The sequence below is a fragment of the Engraulis encrasicolus genome, chromosome 3 (genome assembly GCF_034702125.1).
Source record: "Engraulis encrasicolus isolate BLACKSEA-1 chromosome 3, IST_EnEncr_1.0, whole genome shotgun sequence".
NCBI lineage: Eukaryota > Metazoa > Chordata > Actinopteri > Clupeiformes > Engraulidae > Engraulis > Engraulis encrasicolus.
In genome coordinates, this window is record NC_085859.1 from 37,811,863 (window position 1) to 37,838,362 (window position 26,500).

The following is a 26,500-nucleotide window of genomic DNA, read 5'->3' on the forward strand; positions in this document are numbered from 1 at the left end:
CAGAATGTTCTGTGTTTCTTGACTAAAATGGTTCTGATACAGAACTGTGTTAAATCACAAGCCAAATATCCCTTACTTTTTGTGAACCTTTGTATGTTCATTCATTCATTCATCATTCATTCATTCATTCATTCATTCATTCATTCATTCATTCATTCATTCATTCATTCATTCATTCATTCATTCATTCCAATTGTAAGTGGAGAAAGTGAGAATATGTGTGTCTCACTTTTGAACAAAGCTGTGCAGTAGACCTCAGCCTCAGTCTGTCTCAGCTCCGCCCCGTCCAGATCTAAGCCGTCTCAATGCCCTGAAAGCTGCCTGCCTGACAGCCTCGCCAGGGACCGTGGGGAAATTCCAAACCCTTTCTCACTTTCTCACATTCAAGCCTCCTTCTTGCTCTGTGGGGAAACACAGACTAAAATGTACAACGCTGCCAGCCTCCGTCAGCTCCAGTTTGAGTGAGTAAATAATAAAGTCAATAATCAAACCCAGCAGAAAAACAGAATTCGTCAAATATTGAGCGAGCAATGTGCACACTTTGGGTTGACTATTAAGATTTTCTTTAACATGATTTGCTCCACCGACTGAAAGCTCTTACACTAGAAAAAACTCCAGAAGACCAAAGCTACAAAGAGTCTCTTGATGAAGTGTGTTCATACCAAGACCTACACGAGCAATAGAAGGGACAGAGAGATACAGATTGGCTGTTGCTGGTCTCGCCACACCACATCATGGCTAATTAACGTAATATGCGCTGAAGGTCAACTACAAACTGCCGCTCAGTTTACAATGTTTCATTCTAGATCCTATTTATGATTGTAATTGATTACACCAGATTGACCGTTGATTGGACAAATCAATCTGAACTGAAGTGAACTGAAGTGAAAGCACACTCATGAGTCTGTCAGTGTAGCACAGATAGAAGTACCGTGTTTGTTAATACACAGACCACAATGAGCCTTTCATTGAGTCAGTGTACCACAGATAGAAGCACTGTATTTGTTAATACACAGAGCATAACAACAAGTGAAAAATAGTTGCTTGTTGTATCCACAGAGGCCCGCTGACGTTGTGGAGAGTTTTGCTGGTTGTTGATCAGTGTAGCAGCACAGCTGGGCTGAGGGCTGCCAGGTTCAGCTCTAATGGAGCCTGAGAGGAGAGGAGAGGCCAGCCATAATGGAGTCATCAGCACTCCATATGGACTCACAGGAAAACACAGACATGGCCATAGCTATGTGTGTGTGTGGTCATGTGGTCATGTTCTTTATTATTCATATGTGCCGCATGTGTTCTGTGCATGTGTTTTTGTGTGCGTGCGTCTCGTGTTTGTTTGTGTGCCTGCATGCATGCGGGTGGGTGGGAGACGTGACGCCTTGTTTTTTCGTAACATTGGTTAAAAACCTACAAAACTGTTATTTTTCCTTTAAAAAACATATGTCAATGAAAGATGTGGTACATTATGTTTCATATTAGTCTTAGATGAGAAGAAACATTTTTGTTAAGATTTATGTAAAGGTTTATATGTCAAATATCCTGCAGTGTGACTGTAACATTAATGAAACCTGGAATATAATATATATATATAAATTAACCAACTACATTTTGAATAATGTATGAAGCATTTGGCATGATTGCATAAATATTAACTTTATATTAAGATATGTGAATGTGAAAAAAACTCAAGACAGTAATATTAACTACAAGTTCAATTTCGTAACACAAATTGCGTCCTGTGGGGTGACATGTATGTCAATGTTTGTGAATGGGCAGCTGCAAGGCCAACTACAAGGGTCTTAAAGACTGGCTCCTAACCAGTCAGTACCTCAGCTATTGGAGAGTGCTGTGGAAGTTTAAGGTGACTCTTAACCTCTTAATATGTCTTCATATTGCAATCTTTCTGTCACGCAATGCTAAGGTTCATTTTATGGTGTCCTGTGGTGCTCTTATAGGAGGATTGTTTTTTTGTATATATAAATGAAAACACATATTAAGATTAAACACAATATCATTATCAAGTTAGCATGAGATCAGATGTCAGTCATGTATACAAAAGGATTAAAATGGCCATAATGCAGTGAATTCCCTGTGGTGTGACTCCATTTTCCTGCGGTGTGACATGCCTTTGCAATGTGTTGATGCAAGACACATTTTCCCAAAAATGGCCAAAATTAGGTGAAATTCCACAGACCACTAAGTGCTTTATTTTTTTTCTATTTTTTTTCCAATTTTTATCCATTTTTTTTCAGGAATTTGAAAAACTTGTTTTTTTTTGCGTTACGCCCTTAAACGTCAACCACCCGGGTGTGTGTGTTTGCATGCTTGCATACATGCGTGTGTGTTGGTCTGTGTGTTTGGATGGATGGATGGATGGATGGATTGATGCATGCATGTGTGTTTGTGGGCCTGCAAACATATGGGTGTGTGTATGTCTATGCATGCATGTTATCAAAAGACAACCTGCAGCCATTATAAGTCAAGACTCCTGAAAAAGACTCCTTTGACAAACCCACTGTTGCATTTCTACTCTACAGTTTTTTATGCAGACATACAGTACATTTGATCTTCTACCTGAGCTCTGCCTGAACATTTTCTCTACGTCTTCTGTGTGTGTTTGTACGGCTAGCTCAATGACTGGAGGATGACGGCATTTTATCAAAAGACAGCCTGCAGCCATTATAAGTCTTGTGAAAAACACTCTGAAAGACTCGTGAAAAACACGCCTTTGACAAACCCACTGTTACATTTCTACTCTACAGTTTTTTAGATGCGTCCTAGCATCTCTATAAGAGGGTATGTCTGGTCGTCGGTCTGTCTGTCCGTCTGTCTGTCCGTCTGTCTGTCCGTCTGTCTGAAACGCATTCTTTAAATCAGCCAAAACAGTTTGTATTTGTGCTTTTGGACACATCTTTGTCCGCATGTCGGACTATTTTATGTAGACATACGTATACTTGATCTCCTGCCTGAGTTCTGTCTTAACATTTTCTCTCTCTTTTGTGTGTGTGTGTTTCAGGTGTCCTATGTTATCCAAGCCCAGGGAGAGGAGCACGTCTTGGTCTTGGAGAAAAACGAGTAAGTAGCACTTCTCTCCTTCGACATCACGCTACATCAAACGTAGCCGATGCTCGTATGCAGGAGGGAAAACCTCCTTCTTCTGTGCCAGGGTGGGAATTCGAACCTGCAACCCTCTGATCCAAAGACCCCATCTCACCAACCATTAGGCCACAGTTTCCCTACAACTCCCTCCCCCAAATTCTTCCTCCTCCAAGTTCTTCCTCCTCCCCTCCACTCGTTTTCCCGTCTCTCTGTCTCTCTCCCTCTCTCTCCCTCTCCCTCTCTCTCTCTCTCCCTCTCTGTCCTAACATGCTCTCCACTCTGCCCACCTGGTGCCTGTGCTGGGATAATTAGTTACAGTCAGTGCTCCTCGCAGATGAACGCGGTGACGAAACCACAATAACAACCATAACAGCACAAATTGGCCCCTAGCGCCTTGTTGATTCATCCTGTGTTGTAGCCTGCACACAATCAGATGCCGTTTTTTTATTTTGGTCTGATGCGTTCATGTAGGCGCACGCATGTGTGAGTGCTTGTGCTCGTGCGCATGTGTATGCAAACAGTTGTGTAGTTTGTGTGTGGGTGGATCTCTGTGTGAAAATGTATAATGTGTGGTGGTGTGTGGATATGTGTGTTTGTATGCATGTGTGCAAATGTGTGCCTTTTGTGCATGTGAGTCAATTAAAATATTCGTCACCATCTACTGAAAGTAATATGTATCCAATGTCAAATTCCAGTGCCTTTCTTTCTTTGTTGGTTTGCATGTGTGTATGAGAGCATTTGAATTTCAAAACACCTTTATTACAAATTTGGGGAATACAGAAGCACAAAAAGTGCCATGGAGTAACAATCACAAAAAATCAAAAGTTACATAGGTAAATACATCTTACATCTCAGTCAGGTGCCAATACATGTGTAAAAAGCAATTCATCGTTCCTAACAGAGAGAGAGAGAGAGAGAGAGAGAGAGAGAGAGAGAGAGAGAGAGAGAGAGAGAGAGAGAGAGAGAGAGAAAGATCAGTCAGAAGAGCAAAGCAGAGTTTCATCAAAAAGGCCCACCGTAAACTTTGCCTGCCGTCATCTGATGGGGATCTCGGCAGCTGTCTACTCCCCTCTCACATCTCTTTCTCTCCTTTATCTTCTCTAAAAACTGCTTTTATCTCAGTTATCTCACAGCAGCAGAACGAGCAAGGGCATCTGTCTATGATGACACAATTAGTGTGTGTGTGTGTGTGTGTGTGTGTGTGTGTGTGTGTGTGTGTGTGTGTGTGTGTGTGTGTGTGTGTGTGTGTGTGTGTGTGTGTGTGTGTGTGTGTGTGTGTGTGTGTGTGTGTGTGTGTGTGTGAGAGAGAGAGAGAGAGAGAGAGAGAGACAGAAGGTGGGGGTGCAGCCAGGCTAGTGTACATCATTGTTAGTGTGCATTTCTAGTATGCGTCCTGCTAGTGTTTACTTGTAGTGTTCTGTCCTGCTAGGTTGCATTTCTAGTGTGCCGCCCTGCTAGGTTGCATTTCTAGTGTGCCGCCCTGCTAGGTTGCATTTCTAGTGTTCTGTCCTGCTAGGTTGCATTTCTAGTGTGCCGCCCTGCTAGGTTGCATTTCTAGTGTTCTGTCCTGCTAGGTTGCATTTCTAGTGTGCCGCCCTGCTAGGTTGCATTTGTAGTGTTCCGTCCTGCTAGGTTGCATTTCTAGTGTGCCGCTCTGCTAGGTTGCATGTGTGGTATGCACTGCAGCCTTTTTAGTGTGCAGCTGGCGTTGGCTTTTAGCACAGTCAGCCCAGGCATGAGCTCAACCATGTGCTCAAGTACACAGACGCACCTGTAGGCAAGGGCACACGCACAAATATTCAGATATTCTTTCTCTTTTTTCATTCTTTCTTTCTTTCTCTGTTCCTTTTTCTTTCTTTCTTTCTTTCTTTCTTTCTTTCTTTCTTTCTTTCTTTCTTTCTTTCTTTCTTTCTCTCTCTCTCTCTATCTATCTCTATCTCTCTCTCTCTCTCTCTCTCTCTCTCTCTCTCTCTCTCTCTCTCTCTCTCACACACACACAAACACCCCCCCCTACAGACACACATATTTACAATGACGTTTCAGTGTGTTGGTATATTTGTTCAGACATTGTATAAGCTCAAACATCTTACATTTTTGCCTTCAGCTCACTACAAACATTTGACTACATACTGTGCAAATATTTGACTTGTGTAAGACTTGCTGAACACCTGATTTTTTGGTGTGTAAGACTTGGATGAACACCTGTAAATGTACTCATATACAAACCCCAACTCCGGTGAAGTTGGGACGTTTGGTAAACAGTGAATAAAATCAAAATGCTATCATTTTCAAAACATGAAATTTAGTAAACATCCAAATAAGATAAAACAACAAAGAAGAACATTTCAAAATGAATTGTACTGAGGGACAATATAGGTGTCCAGGTATAAGATCATCACAGAGAGGCTGAGTCACTCAGAATTAAAGATGCAGAGGGAATAATTACCATAGTTATTACATACATTTTTGAATTCCCTTTGATTTACCACGATTGAGTGTATATAAGACATATTTTTGTCATTAAAATCATTGTATAGGTTCATGACATCATGAAATATATATTGGCTGTTGTCTCACTCTAGCACTCCAAGAATTACAGCTATTGAAAATTGACCATATTAAGAATGCTTAATGCGTGCAAATGATACAGGGGTGTAACATTCTCCTATGCACCTGAGCTCACTTGAAATAGACCCAGAAGACATGGGACACTATTCTTTGCTTACAGAAGTCAGCAGAAGTTGCAGAAGTCAATTCTTTTTGAAAATAATAGAGTCTTGCACATCCTGTGCTACAGTGAAAATGGACCATGCAACTTGTGTTAGTGCTAACTTCAAAAGTCAGCCTCCATGATGGCATGCGGGTGCAGTAGTGCATTGGTTAAGATGTTCTCACTCATCTGTAGAGTTAAATACAGTGCTGAATGATATAAATGGGTTTTAAACAGCATGAAAAGCCACTCATGCATTGCATTTTGAAGGGAGATCTTCAATTACTGCCACATAGTAAGGACAAATTGCATTCTCTACTATGTTTTAACAGTTTGGCTCCATCATAAGGGCCAGCAGGTGATAAAATGGTGGGCTTTTGGTCAAGACCTGTCACACTGTAAGCACTACAGAAAGGAAAACATTGCAAAACATGACAAGGAATACACCCACCATTTAAGCTGGTGAAATCATGTCCAAGATAGGAATTAACACTGTTTTTTTATATAAAATCACCTCATCGGTTAATGTATTTAACTGTAAAGTGTTGTCTTTTGTTTTGTTATTAGTCCTTTTATTGTCCCTGTCCCAACTCTTTTGAGACGTGTTGTTGTTACATATTCCTGAATATCCCCCAAAACAATAGTTTTGGTCCGTTTTGATGGCTGACATGTTTTCTTTGTGCCGTTCTCCATGTAATGTAAGAATCAGATGTTTTGAAAATGGCAGCATTTGTTTTGTTATTATTCACAATTTACCTTGTGTCCCAACTTCTATGGAGTTGGGGTTTGTACAAGTGTAAATATTTCCATCAGCACCACCCTTTCCTATTGTCTACTGCAAACCCTTTTGAGAATTGGAAGTCAAAACAGATCCCAAATACATACATTTTAAAGACGAGTGTAAGCTCAGTTGGTCTTTAATGCTTTAATGCTTTAATGCTCTAATCCTTTTGAAAAGAGACTGAATTTAGCCCTCCAAACCGTCACAATGACTAAGGAATTCACTTTAAAAGCCTTTATGAAACTTGGTTATTACCTGTTTATGTAAGAAGGCAATCATAATCATCAATGCTTTGTACTACATTTTTGGGGCTTTTACTGCCATTCTATCACAGGACAGTGAAGACTAGACGGGAGCTGTGTGGGTGAGAGAGAGATGGGCTAGGGCTGGGAAATGACCCAGTACAGACTCCAAACTGGTTCCCCATGGCCAATGTTGGCCATTCATGTTGTAGAGTAGTGTTTCTCAGCGGGGGCGGTACAGCCCCCCAGGATGGCGTTGAGAACGATACAGCTGAGAGGGGGGGGCGGTGCTTAATTGCCATTGGGGGGGCATCGGTCCATTTAATACGTTTATACTAAGGGGGTGTTGTCATGTTTATGATGAGGTCAAGGGGGAGTTTGTTCAAAAAAGGTTGAGAACCAGACTGGTGTAGAGCGATGCACCAGTTCACCCCCTGGGGATATGTTTATATGTGTGCTCTTCTCCTCCTTCCTGTAGCATCCTTTAGTCACGGTCCCTCTGTAGTCACAGCCAGGCCCGCTGACAGCTTTGGCTGAGCACAGGACAAAGTCATCCCCCTCCCCACAGGACAGAGTCATCCTAAAGCACCCCCTCCCCCTCTCAATACATGCAATACTCATGAACGGCCATCCGGGTACTTTGCTCCTAAATGTGCGTTACGCCCCTTTATGGGTGAAAACAAACCGAATGCCTCCTCTACTTACATGCTACATCGGCTACCCTAAATGAACACAGTACATGCTTCAGTCACGGCTGTTTGGCAATATATTATTTGAACAGCCGACAAGACAACACGTTTTCGGCATGTTGCGTGTGAACAACTCTTGTCTACAGGTCCTTATCTTTCGTTTACTAAACCTCAACACCACCAATTGACTTGCATTGCCTGTTTTCCCCCACCAATGGGCGTAACGCACATGGGAAACGTCACGCCGTTCATGAGTATGTGGTGAGGAACCAATTATGAGCCCCTCCCCTCTCTCCTATAGGCCCAAAGCAACTGACCTGTTTGTCCCCTCCTGTCGGCGTCCCTGGCCACTATCCCTCTGCTCTCTTCTTGTATCTTTGCTGGAGATGAATCCCTTTACTTGGACCTGTGCCCACATGTCACGTCAGTCCTCGTCTCCTTAAGAGGACCCTTGGGTACAGGACAGGACAGGAGACCTCAGCTGACTGTCTCCTAACCAGGCCACGCCCTCCTAGTGATGCGACACCTTCTGCATTGCTTCTAGTCAGACCAAGAGCAATGCAAATGTCGTTTCTGATCTCCTGCAAAAACGGGAACTCCACCCACTTTGTCGGACCCCAGTCAACCAGTAGCAAACCTAGGGAGGTGGGTCAACCATACCATTTGGGAAACATTAATTGTTATGGTCTTGGTCAGACCAAGTCTCGAAGAGATTTGAAAGTCGATGATAATCAGGCTACCTGTCTCCATCCTCCGCTCCCCTCTCTCAGTGGCGACCAAAGAAAATAGACACAGAAGACCAATCTCTCGGGGGTAAATGCATTGGCCACGGTGTAGTACGGCGGCGTGGCCTGAGGACACGAGTGGACAGAAAATTAATTCCCTTGCGCATGGTCAGTGGGTGCGACAAACAGTTCCGTACTCCGCAAAATCCGAAAGAGGATATCCGGTTGTCGGTGTTCAGTGTGTGGCCAAATTAACTGCAGCTGTTGGTCAGTAGTAATTGCTGGGGGTAGTTAAGGACAGCTGACAAACATTCACGCTGTCCTATGACCTGGTCCACACTCCGACCCTCGCGGAAGTGGCATACTCATGAATGGCGTGATGTTTTCCATGTGCGTTACGCCCATTTGTGGGGGAAAACAACCCATGCAAGTCAAGTGGCATACTCATGAATGGCGTGATGTTTTCCATGTGCGTTACGCCCATTTTCAGGGGGAAAACAACCCATGCAAGTCAATTGGTGATGTTGAGGTTTAATAAACGAAAGATACGAACCTGTAGACTAGCGTTGTTCATGCACAACATGCCGAAAACGTGTTGTGTTGCCGGCTGTTCAAATTAGAGAGCCAAACAGCCGTGGCTGAAGCATGGACTGTGCTCATTTAGACAGGCCGATGTAGCATGTAAGTTGATGAGACATTCGGTTTGTTTTCACCCATAAAGGGGCGTAACGCAAATTTACGAGCAAAGTACCCGGATGGCCGTTCATGAGTATTGCACTTAACCATGCTTCCAATTCTGACCGTAGAAGAAGAATTGCACTCCCCTCGCCATCATTCCGTACTACGCTCTGATGACGTATGTAAACGCTCTTGTCTCAAGCCTCTTTGGTGGCGACATCCCAGGTTCCGGAAGTTAAACCCTCTGCTCTGCCACATATTTGCTCCAGACAATTTAGTGAAAAAGTTGATCCTAATTACCACATGTGTCCTGTGCCCTCAGTCAGGTTGATGAGCTAGTAATTAGTGAGATCATCTGCGAAAGCTGCACAGGCACAAGCAATACATTGGTTGCAATACATTTTTGTTTTCGCCTGGCTGTGCGACACTAGCTGCGCACAACTCAACCTCTGATTGTTGGAAACCACTGTCGGTCAAAAAATTTGCTAACGTGGTTAGCTGCCAGTGTCTTGCCCCTCCCCACAACATCATGTTTATAAACACGGTAAACCCATGTATACCTGGTAGGACTTTTAAGCAGCGTTCAGACTGGGCCCCGACAACTGATCCCATTGACTTGCATAGTCGAAATGCGAAATGCATTGCGAGGACCGTCGGCTCCATTGCTTTCTCCAAACATTTAGAATGATCAACCTTGATGGTTATGGCGGATCCGTCAGCCAATAGGGAGGGAAAGTAATCTCATCGCCCCCTGCTGGCAACGTTCCAACCCCCTGCAACAAATGAATGTTTTTTTTCTTTGAAAAATTACATCTCGGCCCTGACGACGAAGTAGAAGTAGTGGCAGTCATATTATGGGCATGTTGGCCCGTTTTATCGAACCAGGTGGTAAAATGTTCGGTTTTTCACTGATCTGAGCTGATTTTAATATTCTTTAAAAAGCTAATACAGAACTACACTGACTGGCATGTGTGGCTTGTTTACTCCATGTAATTAGCATAGCCAAATTAGCATAGCCAAACATGAGCCAGAGAGGTAGGGTGGCCATCGGTCCGTTTTTACGACCTGTTTACGACGTTCGTGTGTCCCTCTCTTTGTCTTTCCTCTCCTCCTCGCCTTATGCTTATGGCCTCGATATACTAGGCAACGTCATTGACACAAACTAGATTGACAGACGGTCGTGTTTCCGATATCTGGGGCCGCCATGTTACTCCAGATATTACTTCAGACTGCGCACAACAAATTAACTGTATTGCTGTACTGGCAACGCATACTGCAAGCAAGTTTGTCCGCTAAATGCATGTACAACGAGGGCTCTCGTAACTTTTCAACCAGGGCAAAGAAAGCGTCTTTCTGCACGGGCGCTCTCTGTATTTTGAGCTTGTGCTGTTGCTATGGTTATCCAAGCGTCTGCAGGGGGAAAAATGCTGACAGAAGCGTCCGCATCTCGTCTTAAAACACCGCTGATAAACACACTCCTGACCTTTACTTTCAGCAAAGTACATCAAATAGGCTACTATACACATCATGCATGCATGAAAAAAGATGAAATAAATACAGACTACAACGGAGGGATTGCCTAGGCTATACTCTACCGTCTCTGATACAACGTTAAATTAGTGGTTCTGATGACTCCTTTATCGGAGTGGAGAGGTAGGTGTAATGAAATGCGAAAATCCTTCCCAAAACATCTTGTTTTACAACTAAAACTGTGTTTGGCGGCTGAGTTAGTCGAGGTAAGATGGCAGCGCGGCTTCTTGATTTCAGCCTGCTGTTTAGAATGACACAAAGTCGGGGAGTGACACGAAGGCGGGGAGTCAGCCAGTTGAAGCCACGGGTACTGCGCAAGGACGCTAGGTTAGATAGTTAAGGGGCGGGGTTGTCCGGCCGAAGTCCGGACAGGTGGTCACCCTACAGAGAGGTGGTTACTCGTCACCACAGAAGCCATCATATCTACTAGAGAATTTAAAACCATACCAAAATGATCGCGTGTATATATGTGTAATAAGAAGACAATGTGGAACTCATAGGATTACAAGAATGTGAAGATATGCGAAGAACTTGCGTTCGTTCGCGTTCATTTGTTTCTCTGTGTTGTCAACGAGGCGCGAAGCACAGCATGCTGGGAGCTGTAGTCCGTTTCCGACCAGATTGGCACAATTTCTATTTTTCTTAAAAGGGCAAAAAATGACTTGAGATTTTCACAGGTAGTAGTTCATGCTATTGTGTACGCTGAAAAATGTGTCTGGTGTTATAGTTCCAAGTCATATCTTTGTGGGATTTTTTAAAAAACTTGTCTATGGGAGTTTCAATAGGATCACCCTGGTGTTTGGAACGTAACCGCTAGGATCGCTGTTTTCCACTTTCCCTCCCAATTAGAACGTGTGTATGAATGTACGTAACACATGGTAAAACAACCCCCAGTCTATCAGACACTTCGTTCACATTGGCACCTTCCGCTGACGATTGATGGAAGAAGAGTTACTCTCTCAATCCAGTTTGCCCGCCCGGCACCCCTGTCCTCCCTCACTTCCTCTCCCTCTCCTCCTCTGTACTGTTTACAGAGAGTTGAGTCTCCCTACACATCTCTCTCAACATTATACAGTATACCGGTAATTAAGGTTTCTCATCTCCAATGCTACTAGGAAGTGGGAACATCACAGCACAGACTGACTACTAACGCACCGTAGCATCTTGCAACATGTTGTAAACTGTACCAGACTGTAGAATCTTCCGTAACATCTCGAACTCAGAATTTATGATTCATGAATTTATTATTCTCAGCTCCACTTACGTCTGTTCACGTACAAAAAATAGGGAGTTTGAGTTGTGGGGAATTCTCGGCCCCTTGTGTTCAGGTCCAAAAACTAGGGAATTTGAGTTGTGGGGAATTCTAGAGCTCTAGCTCGTTCAGAGAACGATGTAGAAATGGAGGACGAGAAAAGGCTTGATGTTCTCCAGCTGTGCTATTCTACTCTTTGGCTAGAGCTGGGAGGAGGTTTGACAGGACAGGGTGTTGTCAGCTTGTTGGAACAGTGGAGAGAGAGAGAGAGAGAGAGAGAGAGAGAGAGAGAGAGAGAGAGAGAGAGAGAGAGAGAGAGTGTGTGTGTGTGTGTGTGTGTGTGTGTGTGTGTGTGTGTGTGTGTGTGTGTGTGGGTGTGTGTGTGTGTGTGTGTGAGAGTGTGTCTGTGTCTGTGTCTGTGTGTGTGTGTGTGTGTGTGTGTGTGTGTGTGTGTGTGTGTGTGTGTGTGTCATAATGCCAGAGGAAATGTGCTCGTTGCTGGGTGTGGGCCAGAGCCAGAGAAGATCACAGAGCGCACACAGCACAGGAGACAGATGCAGATGTGTGTGTGTGTTCAGATTGTGTGTGTGTGTGCATGTGCATACGTTTGTACGCGTTTCGTGTAGATCCACAGTCAGAAGTCAGAGAGGAAGGGTGGGAGGGAGAGTACTAGAGAAGAGTTGAGTTGCTATGGGAGAGTGTCGATGTGTCCAGCCTGCTAACATCAACATGTGATAAACCCTGTATTGAGTTTCCCCCCAAGGGAGGCTGAAGCCCTTTCAGATACACATCTGACACACCGCACAAAATATGGAGAAATAGCTCACCTTATATTATGTAAGAACACAGAAACTTAATTGTGTAACTTTTTGTATGCACCTGGACAATGGCTGCTCTTAATTGTGCACAAGCCATCTTTTTACTTTGGTAAACAATGACTATTGTGCATGTTCCCTGTTGAACTAAACTAAATCAACTAAACCTTGTGCCCTGGAGAGAGAGAGAGAGAGAGAGAGAGAGAGAGAGAGAGAGAGAGAGAGAGAGAGAGAGAAATTGAAATGGAAGTGAAATTTAGCCATAGCACAATGATAATGCATTAGCATTAGCAGCCTTGCCAAAAGATGAGAGAGAGAGAGAAACAGAGAGAAACAGAGAGAAACAGAGAGAAACAGAGAGAAACAGAGAGAGTCTGACATTGCATAATGTAGGGGAGAGGGCAACTTCCTGAAAACTGCCTCCTCTCCCACTCATTTCATAGTCACTGTTATGGGAAAGCATCATCTGCAGCCAGGCCACTGACCAAACAACAGCTGGGTGATGGCATTATTACGGTAACATATTGTGACATGTGCAAGGTGTATGACTCTAGCTCATTTTATCAAGCAAATGTGTCAATGTCCCTATCTGACTTGCTTAGATTGCATGATGACACAAAAAAGAAAAGTGTGTGTGTGTGTGTGTGTGTGTGTGTGTGTGTGTGTGTGTGTGTGTGTGTGTGTGTGTGTGTGTGTGTGTGTGTGTGTGTGTGTGCCTGTGCCTGTGCCTGTGTGTGTGCCTGTGCCTGTGTGTGTGCCTGTGCGTGTGTGCCTGTCTGTCTGTGTGCGTGCGTGTGCGTTTGTGTGTGATTTTGTGGAAAAGAGCACTTCTGTGTGTGTGTTTGTCTCTGTGTGTGCGTGTCTGTGTGTGTGTGTGTGTGTGTGTGTGTGTGTGTGTGTGTGTGTGTGTGTGTGTGTGTGTGTGTGATTCTGCGGGAGAGAATTCTGCTACTCCCTCAGAGAGTTCAGGAAATGTCCTAAACTGAACTGCAGAAACGCCTGGCTGTGTGGAGATGGGGCAGAGGGACAATACATCCCACACACTCTCACTGTTACTGAGCTGCACACACACCTTATTTCCAACCTACACACACACACAAAGTCCTCACACCCTGTTTTCAAGACAGACAGACAGACAAACACACAAGCACACACGCGTGCCCGCACGCATGCAGGCGCGCACACACACACACACACACACACACACACACACACACACACACACACACACACACACACACACACACACCACTTCTCTTTTCTACAGAATTGTGCGTGCGCACGCACACACACACACATACACACACACACACACACACACACACACACACACACACACACACACACACACACACACACACACACACACACACACACACACACACACACACACACACACACAGAGAGACCACTGACAGCTCTCATGTAACCATTTGGCCTCCAATATTGAAGGAAACTCAGAGTGTATAAAATATGAAGTCAAATGCTGGTTGACTGGTGTCAGACAAAGTGGGTGGAGTTCCCAATTTTTCGTGAGATCCTAAACAACATTTTCATTGCTCTTGGCCTGACTAGAAGCAACGCAGAAGCTGTTGCGTCACTAGGAGGGAGTAGCCTGGCTAGTATCCCCTGCCACTGGTGACTTATCTGGAGGTGGCTATGCGTGCGTAGCCTGGTCCTGACCATCCCATAATACTACCGTTTCATTTCGTATTCATGGTCTGGAGATTGTTTGATCTGACGCGATTGCTGATAGCGGGAAGGACATTTTCGGAAAAATCAGGATAAGTTGTTGAATAAACATGCCTGGCCGTATCTTTGGCGATGTAGGACCGTTTGACGGACATATCTGACAGAACATCCTACCGTAGGATAAAATTACAATGTAGGGCCGTTTGTCAGAACTAGGGCTGGGTATCGCAGCCATGTTCCTGTATCGATTCGATTTCGATTTTTAGGGCTTTGAATCGATTAATCACGATTCAATTCGATTCGATTTGATTCATTCCGAATCGATTCAATCCGTTCCCTTCTTGGTGCCAGGATTTCCCCCAAAAGATGCTGTTGCCTATTTTTATTAAAAAAAATGTCAAAGGGCTGTGGCTTGACAGTGTTAACAGACTGCTAATTTGTAATAAGTAGGCCTAGGCCTAATTGACTAATACCTACTGGGTATTTTCCATAGACCTAAATTAAACAAAAAGAACAAAAAGAAAAAGAACAAAAAAATCGATTTTGTGCCCTGTGAATCGATTATGTGAATTTTAAATGATATCGATCGATTATCGATTGAATCGATTATTTTACCCAGCCCTAGTGTTATAGTTCTGTGTAATATACTGTGTGTGTGTGTGTGTGTGTGTGTGTGTGTGTGTGTGTGCGTGCGTGCGTGCGCGCGTGCGCATGCGTGCGTGCGCGTGCGTGCGTGCGTGTGCATGTGCTGGGGGCTGTTTGTGTTTGTCCTGACACAAGTGGCTGTACGTGTGCGTGCGTGCATGGATACGTACATCCATACAGTACGTGTGAAGGTGCATAGGTTTCAGCCAGGGGTTGGTTGTGTATCCCCTAGCCTGATTATCATTGACTTTCAAATCTCTTCGAGACAATTAACAATTAACATTTCCCAAATAGCATGGTTGACCCGCCTCCCTAGCTTTGCTGCTGGTTGACTGGTGTCAGACAAAGTGGGTGGAGTTCCCAATTTTTCGTGAGATCCTAAACAACATTTTCATTGCTCTTGGCCTGACTAGAAGCAACGCAGAAGCTGTTGCGTCACTAGGAGGGAGTATCCTGGCTAGTATCCCCTGCCACTGGTGACTTATCTGGAGGTGGCTATGCGTGCGTAGTCTGGTCCTGACCATCCCATAATACTACCATACTACTATACTGCTGCGTGCATGCGTTACATGTATCTGTGACTTATCTGGATGTGTGTGTTTGTGTTTTGTCTTGCAGGTTGTTGCTTCCGGCTGACTTCACTGTGTTCACATATGACAAAGATGGCTCTCTCATCACACAGAAACCCAACATGCAGGTACAAACTAGTGCACACGCACGAACGCACACGCACACACACACACGCACACCAGACACACACACACACACACACACACACACACGCACACACACACACGCACACACGCACACACACACAAACCACCTGCACACTCGCATACAGTACATATGCTCACACACTGAAACACATACACACTCTCTATCTCTCTATTTCTCTCTCTCTCTCTCTCTCTCTCTCTCTCTCTCTCTCTCTCTCTCTCTCTCTCTCTCTCTCTCTCTCTCTCTCTCTCTCTCACTCTCCCACTCACACTCACACTCACACTCGCACTCACACTCACACACACACACACACACACACACACACACACACACACACACACACACACACACACACACACACACAGCCATAAACACCCATATGCCATCAAAACACTGCCATGTGCGGTTTCTTTCTTTGTTTTATCTCCAGAATTATGTCATTGTGCTAATTGCAGTATGTGAAGTGTGTTAGCTAACAGGAAAGACTTGTCTCGCCTTGTCAGCGCTCTGGCACATTTTGGTGTGTGTGTGTGTGTGTGTGCGTGTGTGTGCACGTGTGTTTACGTGTGTTTGTGTGCATAAATATAAAAAGTAATGAGGCAGACTATGTGTTTGTGTGTGTGTGTGTGTGTGTGTGTATGAGAGAGAGAGAGAGAGCGAGAGCGAGAGAGAGCAAGTGAGTGTGTGCATGCACGTGCCCCATGACTCCTCTCCCTCACCCTCCTTTGCTGTTCATTGCTGTTGCCAGTTTATGAACTCATCTCATCTGTCTAAAACCAGCACCTGGTTCCTATAAAACTTAAAAGGCTCTTTGCAGTCCAGTGAAACGGGGGGCCCCCCTCTTGCACCAAATGTCACTCGTGTCCAGCCTGGCCCTCCGCCCTTCACCACAACATAGTCTGATGTGTCACTTTTATATGAGACCGTCAACCCTAAACCACAACACAGGCGCATGTGTACTAACTTTCATGTTGGTTTCAATTGTAGGCGCACTCAAACTGAGAAATGTGTCTGTTGCTGTCTTTTGGTCATCTAATAAAAGTCGAATGTCCAATGCTCCGTAGAGCGACCTCTGAAGTAAGGAGCAATATGAAGTAGAGATGCACCGGATCCTGATTTTTAGGATCCTGCCGGATACCGGATCCACTGCTTAAGATCCTGCCGGTTCCGGAACCGGATACCGGATCCTACGAAAGGGTTGAAACACATAGCCTACTCGCACATGTGGGCCCTTTTTATTACGTTGGCTCAAACTATTTTTTAGACTCATTTGCTTACTGCCACACTGCCTGCACTGGCCGCTTCTGAAGTTCTTTCACTCCATGCAGCAATTGGGGTTGTGGAAGACTGACTGAAAAACCTAGGCTAGAGATGCACCTGAATTTTAGGTAACTGCCGGATACCTGATCCACTGCTTAAGATCCTGCCGGATCCGGATCCTGTGAAAAACCTGCCGGATCCAGAACCGGATCTTGGATCCTGTACATCTCTACTATGAAGTAGCACCTTCCATGGAGGAGGGTGGTGCAAGAAAGGCTTCCCTCAGCATCCCCTCACAATTCACAGCCATGAAATTATGCTAGTCCATTTGGTGGGATGCAGCTGATCCATGCAGTGTATCTTGTACTAGAGTCCATGTATCTTACTAGAGTACCCGCAAGGTATCCTATTGCAGTAGGGTCAAAGACGTCCAAAATGAAATTGTCATTCAGTGTAACGGATACCTTCTGCTGAATGTAACTGTAAAAAACATGACTCTTTTTATTTTATTTTTTTCCAGTGAATTCATGAAAGCCTCGGCTGTCATCCATTCACTTGAAACAATTTAAAAATCATGTTTTTTTTTTACAGTTACAGTCAGCAGAAGGTATCCGTTACACTGAATGACAAGTTCCTTTTTCGACGTCTTTGACTCAGTAGTTTTCAAAGTGAGGGCTGGGGACCCCTCAGGGGGTGTGAGAGGATGCCAGGGGGGTCTGGGCATGTTGGCAGGAAAAGTCAGCAAATCAAAATTAGTAATTGAATAAATTGAATAATGTGCACCAAAAAATATGCTTATTTTGTATATCTCAGTGGGGCACTGACTCACAGACCTGGACTATGCTTGTGAAAGGAGCTGCACAGAAAAAATAATGTGGCACGATCGATCCATGTCAAGGGGGCCTTGGCTGGAATCTACTGGTATATGGGGGGGGCTTTAATTGTCATGGTAAAGTTCGGAAAGCCCTGTACTAGACTCTAAAGCAGTTAACCTGGGGTGTGCCAGTGGAAATTTTATTTGTGTTGATTGCGTTGGTCCACATTTTAAGTCATTAAGGTATTGATTAATGTCTCAAGCAAGAATCATTGTAATGAATCACTACGATATTTTTTTTAGTGCAAATACGCATGTGGAAGTTTGTGTTGGGAGCGCACGGTTTGTCTGAGGTCTAGTACAGGTAAGGGGGTGCTTTAAGAAAAAAAGGTTAAGAACCACTGCTCTAGAGTACATGCAGCGTGTCCTATTGAAGTCAGGGTTGAGTGTGGGACTTGGCCTATCTGGCCCCTGTGTCCCTCTCCCAGAAAATTACATCCAGATGCAAGAGGCCCTCCCTTGCCACACAAAAAAATGGGGATGGATGACGACTGGGGTTTCGAAGCGGACGGAAATGTAGTATGTACGAATACAGGAACTGTAAGATGATAAGACCTGTTGGAAGGTCATTTGTAACATTAATTTGTCATTTTCTTAAACTGCAGTGACACCACTCCTGAGTATATGCAAAGAAGAGACCTATTGGGATGCTAGAGAGAATTATCCAGTCATCCGCATGGAAGTTTTTGTGCATTGCGTAGCAAGGGTGGAATGTGATCCAGATGTAATCTTGTTTGAGATGTCGTGTAATCACACCACGCATCTTTCATCCGTAACTGAGAGAGAGTTAAGCAAAAGTGGTTCACGACCAGACCCAAAGGACGCAGAGGCAGAACTGTAATCTGCCTTTAAGGGGACTTGAGGTGACTCCCAGAGTCACTGACCGTTTTGGCCAGTCCTGGGACAATGTCTTCTGTGTCGTTCCCCCCACATACACAGGCACGTACACACACACACACACACACACACACACACACACACACACACACACACACACACACACACACACACACCCTCCCTCCCTCCCTGGGCCCAGGACAACAGACCTCTTTGTCCCCAACTGTCTGCTTCCCTGGCGACTCCAACCCCCCAGTCTGGGTGTGGTGTGCACTGAGCTGTCCCTCACAGTCTCAGACCTGTTTGTTGTTATTTGCGTCCTCCATCCATGAGCTCACTGCTGCTTACTGACCAGCTGACTTGACTGTGTATTTGGCCAGACAGGTTACTTTTTTCTCTCCTCTTATTTTTTTATTGTTGTTTTTCATAAGTCTCGGCTCAAAACACTTTTCCCTCTCCGTGTTGGCACATACTGCAGGCTAGAGCGGGAAGAGGAAGTGAGTCCTTGAGGAAGCAACAGCATTCTTAAGTCCATCATGAATCTCATCTACTGTAGTCTAGTGTAAACTTCCTGTGTAAATGTACTTTCCATACAGTTAATGAGTTATGGAGTGACGTGGGTAACACTTTACTTTACGGATCGCTAATAAGGTGGTAATTTCATATTAATTTCATAGTTATTTCATAGTTATTTCAGGGTAATAACTGTTTGTTTTTAGTAACAACAGCAAAATAATCATACAGTTTCCAGTGCATTGTGGTGACAACCTGATGACTCGCAGCACGGTGACACTTTGTTGACACACACACACACACACACACACACACACACACACACACACACACACACACACACACACACACACACACACACACACACACACACACACACACACACACAATGCACTGGAAACTGTATGGTTATTTTGCTGTAGTTACTAAAAACAAACAGATATTACCCTGAAATAACTAGGTAATAACTATGAAATTAACATGAGTAAGTAAAGTGTTACCGTGACGTGTACACGTAGCATTACGTCAAGGCAGAATCGTTTTTTTATTATTATTATGTAGACTAATAATGTGCAGTGCTCTGCCAGTGGAATGCAGTCATTGAAACGACTTTGACCACCATAGTCCTATTGTACTGCAACATGACACAATGGCTTTAATGCATTTGGTCATTGCCATTCTAGTAACCGCAAATTTATAACAGCGGCCATGTCTTAAGAGTTTAAAGAGACGTTATTTCCTCACTGGTATCTGTACTTGTTGGATAACTGCTGCTAGAATTCTTGGAGGGAGGATGTTATATTCTTGGTGCTCTGATATTTCAGTGGCTCAATACCCAGATCTGTTTTCATGAGTCTCTAAAGGGATTCCTAATAAATTACAATCTATAAAAAAAATCCCAGCCAGTACAGTACGCTTTTAACTGGGGTCACCCACAGCACACTTCCCTGCCAAAGTTCTCATGGAAAGAGCCGGAAAAGAGACAGAAGAGTCTGGTTCTTCTTGGGAAATAATTCAGGAAAACAAACAATCACACGCATACTGTAGACATTGGATGCCTCAAACCCCCAAGTTGAACTCACCACCTCCACAGCATCAAGTCATAGACGGGAATTATTCTTGGCTTTGTAACACTTCCCTCGAGTCTCATCTAGATGTCTGATTAGATGTCAAGTCCATGAAACCATAACTGTTTGGTTGTGAGAGATTTCTCCACAGAAAAACAATGATGTATTGTTTTTCTCTTCACTTCACAATGGCTTTGTGTTGCTTCTCAGACCTGTACGGACTCATTCAAGTGCACATTTTTTCATGGACCTCTCCTTAGCGCATCCTGACAACATGTTATTGGATATGAAGGGCGTGAAATGACACTGTCAGCAGCACTTAACTCACTCCAACACATCATCTAGTGTGATACAATCGCAGAGTAGCATCATTAGCAAAGGTAGCCATTCTCCTTGCTCCGAAAATACGAGTTCTGCCACACATGTGTTCCATCGAATCTATTTGTTCCATTGTTCCATCCTTGTGAATTCACTGAACCATCTGATTCCGAGGTAGATGACATAGTTATTGAAATCAGCTGTGTCTCAGAAATCAGCAGTGTCTATCTCAGCCAAAAGGAATATATTATATGTCGAGACTTTAACTTGCCAAGGCTGCTTAAGCATCTGACCTGGCAGCCGAACTAAATTAGCACAGACAAATAAAGTTGAAAAATAAAGTCAGCTTCGACCAGGGATTTTTTGCTCTTTGCTTTTTTTAGCTGACATTTCGGGTCCATGGACCCTTCCACAGACGAGGAATTTCACTGTACATAATCCAGTGTGGTTCGTCATCAGGGTGCACAATAGGCTACGGAGTTAAGGTATGAAAAGTCACTCAGCAGCACACAGTAAAAAAAAATGTAGTGCTGATTCAACACTTGGAGAGTACTTTGGGACGAAGTATATAATCTAGACCAGGGGTGCTCAACTGGCGGACCCAGGTCCGGATGCGGACCCAAACGCAATGTCATCCGGACCAAGACAAAATCCATCTGTATTTAATATGTATGAATTATACATGAGATTTCGCTGCCATGCGATCTGTATTTCTGCGAAGCCAGTCTTATGACAAATAAAAGTATCATCACTATGACAACTCAGTGAGTGAGCAAGAGGCCAGTGCGGCCAGCGAGTGAGGCTATTTTCTGCATCGGTTCGTAGCGACTTTTTTGGACCCTGGAAACATACGAAATTTGGCGAGTGGACCTTTTCAGTTTCTAGTTGAGCACCCCTGATCTAGACGATGTTCAATCGACTCTCTAAAATGTTGAATTTATGCTGCGTTTTGTACTGTGCACTAGGTCTGCACAATATATCGAAAATGTATCAATATTGCGATATCAAGAGTGGCAATATGCGTATCGCTAAAAATAAATAATTATCGATAACAAGTAAAACATTTCTGTGTAGTCCAATCACTAGCTGAATATCAACAAATGCACAAGAAGCCCACCATGACCAAAGCCACGCCCCCCTCCCAGACCGTCAATTAGTGACAAGAAAAACACTTGGTTATATTTCTAAATATAATTATTGTAAATATTATAGTAAATATTGTTATCGAGGTATTGCATGCTTTTATCGAGTATCATTTTCTGATATCGTTCAGCCCTACTGTGCACCAGTGGTCTGGCTGCCATTAGCTCAGAACATGCATACCAGTGTGACGTACGGAGATTGATATTGTTGATACTGTAGCGATTTATATAAGGACTCCCAGTGCACATTACAGCAGCACAAAAGGCTTTGCGATGCTGTTGGTTTGCCAAGTAGGAGTTGAATAGCCTTGAGACGTGGAAGAGGAAAAGGAAAAAAAAAAAAAACAACATAGCCAGGCTTGAGAACATTCTATACATCCTGAATATAATCCTTCATGTCTGTACATGTTTCTATAAGAATTCCTCACAATGCCTTTTTGATATGAAGCCATCTCTTTGTTCAGGGGCTCTGGTTAATGTATACGCTTTGTGCAAGTGATAGAAGACCTTTCTTTTATTATTTGTTTTGAGGTGTTTTGGCTTTTTTAAATAGTACAGTAGAAGATGGAGACAGCAAACGAGTTGAGAGAGCTGGGGGAGGATGGGTGGATGGGAAAAGACCTTTTCATCTGAAGTTCATCAGATGACACAGCCCCCTGATGATGTCAGCAAGGCGCCATGCAAACAACTGTAGCCCATGTCTGCTGCAGCACTGATGTTTGTTTATACATCTCATGCCACAGATGCTTCCCACATTACTAAATACTTCCTATTATGGGATGAAGAGAACTTAAAGACATACATGTACAAATCCTTTATCTTGCCCACTCTATATTATAAAGCAGCTGCTTTTCACTAAAATAACTGTTGTCACTGTACAATCTAAACACCTGTGACTTATAGACTGACTTTTAACTAACAGTGACTTTCAAAGTGTTTCTTTTTTAACCAGCTGCTCTTAGATGTGGTCTGGCAAAACTACAACTAAACAGCCTATTAAAACCTGCTCCACTGCATCCTTCCTTCGACATTTTCATTTGGAGAGTTGGCTTCACAGGACACGTAAATGCGGCCAAGTGGGAAGGCTTTTTATTCTTCTCCTTCACCCCCACACCAGCTTCTCTTCCTCTCTGTCTCCCCCCCCCTCTCTCTCTCTGTCTCTCTGTCACTGTCTCTCTGCCTCCCTGTCTGTCTCTGCCTCTCTCTGCCTCGGACTCTCTCTCTCTCTCTCTCTCTCTCTCTCTCTCTCTCTCTCTCTCTCTCTCTCTCTCTCTCTCTCTCTCTCTCTCTCTCTCTCTCTCTCTCTCTCTCTCTCTCTCTGTGTGTCTGTCTGTCTGTCTCTCTCTCTCTCTCTCTCTCTCTCTCTCTCTCTCTCTCTCTCTTTCTCTCTCTCACTCTGTCTGTCTGTCTGTCTGTCTCTGCCTCTCTGTCTCTGCCTCTCTGCCTCTCTGTGTGTCTGTCTGTCTGTCTCTCTCTCTCTCTCTCCGCCTCTCTCCGCCTCTGCCTCTCTCTCTCTCTCTCTCTCTCTCTCTCTCTCTCTCTCTCTCTCTTATAATTGCTTTTGTCAGCTGTAAACGAAGCATCATCAGCATTTCCTTGACTGAGTACAGAGGGTTCCACAGGGCCAAGGCAAGGCTGACAAGGGTCGTGTGTGTGTGTGTGTGTGTGTGTGTGTGTGTGTGTGTGTGTGTGTGTGTGTGTGTGTGTGTGTGTGTGTGTGTGTGTGTGTGTGTGTGTGTGTGTGTGTGTGTGTGTGCTTGTGTGTGCTTGTGTGTGTGCTTGTGTGTGTGTGTGTGTGCGCGCGCATGCACGCTTGTGTGTGTGCGCACACTTGTGTGCGTGTGTATGTGCGCGTCTGCGGCCTGCTTGCGTGTGTGAGTGGAAGTGGAGGAGTGTTCCTCTATTACCTCCCGTAGGAATCCCAAGATTGTTCTCATGCCTTGTGACTTGCGAGTCGAGTTGACCATTGCTTACAATGATTAATCACGTCTGCTGCAGAGCTCCAACGCACCCCTTACCACCACCCACTCCCACGAGCCTGCACGCTCAACAAAAATATACAAACATCCCACATTACATTACATCAGTTTTCCCCGAACATTCTTGTCCTGTGTACGCCTAAGCCTTTTGTCATACCATGAGTACCCCCTTAGAGCCCCATGGTCCACATCTCTTACTCTATCCCAATGTGACTATGCTCTATACATTTCTTTCCATGCATCACGTATAGTGTGCTCACATACCCCTGTTTGGGAATCACTGCATTACATTACAGTGGACTTGAATTGACGTTTTTATATAGTTTTTGATGCATATACATATGATTATATACAGTATAGTATTGACGCGTTTATCCAAGGCGACCGGGGTATTGGTTACAGTCCCTGGAGCAATGTGATGCTTGGGTGCCTTGTGCGAGGGCACTTTATCCATGAACCGTATGGAGTTCTAACCTTGGATACGCCCTGAAGAAGGCCATAAGGGCCGAAACACGTAGGCATTATTGTAGCCAAATAAAAAAGTAAAAATTGCAACCTTGAGTGCCTCAGCATTTGTCTACCTGGAATTCTAACCTGCTACCTTCTAATTTCAAGACTCTCTCTCTCTCTCTCTCTCTCTCTCTCTCTCTCTCTCTCTCTCTCTCTCTCTCTCTCTCTTCCAAACCATCCGTCTATCTGACTGCCCCGTGTGGAAATGGTGTCGAGAAATAAAGTTAGAGTTAGATGTGTGAGAAGTGAGCGGCAGTGAATGACATCCGCTCAGCAGTGTGTTTGTGGGCTGAGTGCCATGCTGTCACCTGAGCTGCGGGGAAGGCAGCAGGCCTGGGGATAACCTTGAGGAGGAAATGTTTGTTTTGGAAGTGTGGAAGTTGCGAGGGGGTGTATAGGGCTATTCGATTATGAGAAAAATCAATATCACAGTTATTTCAGTCAATATTGATATTACAATATGAATTACAGTAATGAATACTTTGAATTTGATGGTGGTGGTAAGTATTCATGAAAAAGGTAACATTAGTGAATGGGTAGCAGGAATTCTGGAAATAAACAACTAAAAATCTCACACAGTGTCCCTTTAAAGAGAAATACATTGTGCTAAACAATGTATAATATTCCCTTCCTTCAGCAGTTGGAGTGAAGGGCCATGGAGAAACACACATTGGTCAAAAATCTAATCTATATTGTGAAATTTGATATTGTTTGACTGCAATATTGATATCACGATATTAATACGATATATTGCACAGCCCTAGGGGTGTATGACGCAGAAGGGTCAGACATAGAGCGCCACTGCAGGACACTTTCAAAATCACGGACAGCTGACAACCCAGCTGACAACTGACATCTGGAATGTGATGGCAAGCATGCGGAACATACATTTGGCATATTGTTTCACATCGATATCTTACTCCAGCCAAATAATGAAATGATTTGGCATGGAATTGCATGGAAACGGACCACATTGCTTTGAACCACACGCTTTGGCGCGGCAGTGAAACTCCTAGTTGATTAATGATCACAATACGGCCTGGCACAAAGTCTTATCTTCAACTCTTCAGCAGCACCAAATAAGAGAGACATAAAATTGCGTTACTCAAAGCAATATTTATAATGATGTCGCAAGACTGTAAGGTCAGGTTGACGACAGTAAGGTTTGCTGGATGATGGTGACAAGCTGCCTTTAGATGGCTGATGACTTCCATTCCAATTGAAAGTCTCTCTCTCTCTCTCTCTCTCTCTCTCTCTCTCTCTCTCTCTCTCTCTCTCTCTCTCTCTCTCGTTCTCTCTCTCTGTCACTCAAAATTGTGCTCACGTGATTGGCTGCTATAATCGGCCTCCGGGTACTTTGTTCGTGAACGAGCGTTGCGTCCCTTTTTGGGGGAAAACAAATCAAATGTCTCATTAACTTACCGGTACATGCAACATCGGTTAGCCTGTGTGCGCGTGCACGTGTGTGTGTGCGCGTGTGTTTGCGTGCGTGTGTGCGTGCGTGCATGTGTGCGTGCGTGCGTGCGTGTGTGTGTGTCCATGTGTCCATTTGATCTCTAGGGTGTGGTGTCTGGAGTCCACAGTCCTTCTTCTAATGAGCCCTCACGTCAGACTGTGCATCTCCAGGGGCCTGTAATTGAGGAAGTTGTTGTAGAATGAAGTCGGCTTGATGAGCCTGGAAGCTGGTCTGTTCGGTTCTCTTGGCCTCGGCTTGAAAGCATGAATATGCATACAGTACATGAGGTTTTCTGGGTCACTTACGGGCAGACAGGTGCATGTAAGCCAGATTGGACTGATTTGTTTTTACTGTCTTTCTTTCTTGTAGCCATCTCTCTCTCTCTCTCTCTCTCTCTCTCTCTCTCTCTCTCTCTCTCTCTCTCTCTCTCTCTCTCTCTCTCTCTCTCTCTCTCTCTCTCTGTTACACTCACTCCTTGCACAGCTCTGCTCTGCTAGTAATTAAAATATCCAGGATGTCTGGCTGTGTTACAGACACTTGCAGACACTCTCCCTCATGCACACACACACACACACACACACACACACACACACACACACACACACACACACACACACACACACACACACACACACACACACACACACACACACACACACACACTCACACACTGACACATGTTCCATTGTCACGGGTCTGTGACTCTGCGTATGCATTACTCTGTGATCTTCCCCAAGGGGTGGAGAGTGGGGTCAGGTGGTTGATTTAATGAATCTGACTCGGTAGAATAAACACCACCATTAGTGAACTCTGAAACCCTGATTGGAGAAGCAAGAGTGTGGTGGGACCTCTGAAACAAAAACAGCATGACATGACTTGATGACATCACACGATGACATCATGTTTTTGCCCCCTGAGGGCCCCCGTGATGTTGACCTCTGCCGCCAGTACTTGAGGCCCAAGTGTACCGTG

General features: G+C 44.4%; 1 protein-coding gene across 3 annotated transcripts in view; it reads left to right on the forward strand.

Moving 5' to 3' along the window:
* The window catches only part of adam9 (ADAM metallopeptidase domain 9), a 77,182-nt gene that overhangs the window by 22,671 nt on the left and 28,011 nt on the right, over window positions 1-26,500 (forward strand). For all 3 annotated transcript variants that reach the window (XM_063195345.1, XM_063195344.1, XM_063195346.1), the window contains exons 3-4: window positions 3,014-3,072; window positions 15,474-15,552. In XM_063195345.1, the coding sequence (XP_063051415.1) occupies window positions 3,014-3,072; window positions 15,474-15,552 (138 nt within the window). The remainder of the gene's footprint in view (window positions 1-3,013; window positions 3,073-15,473; window positions 15,553-26,500) is intronic.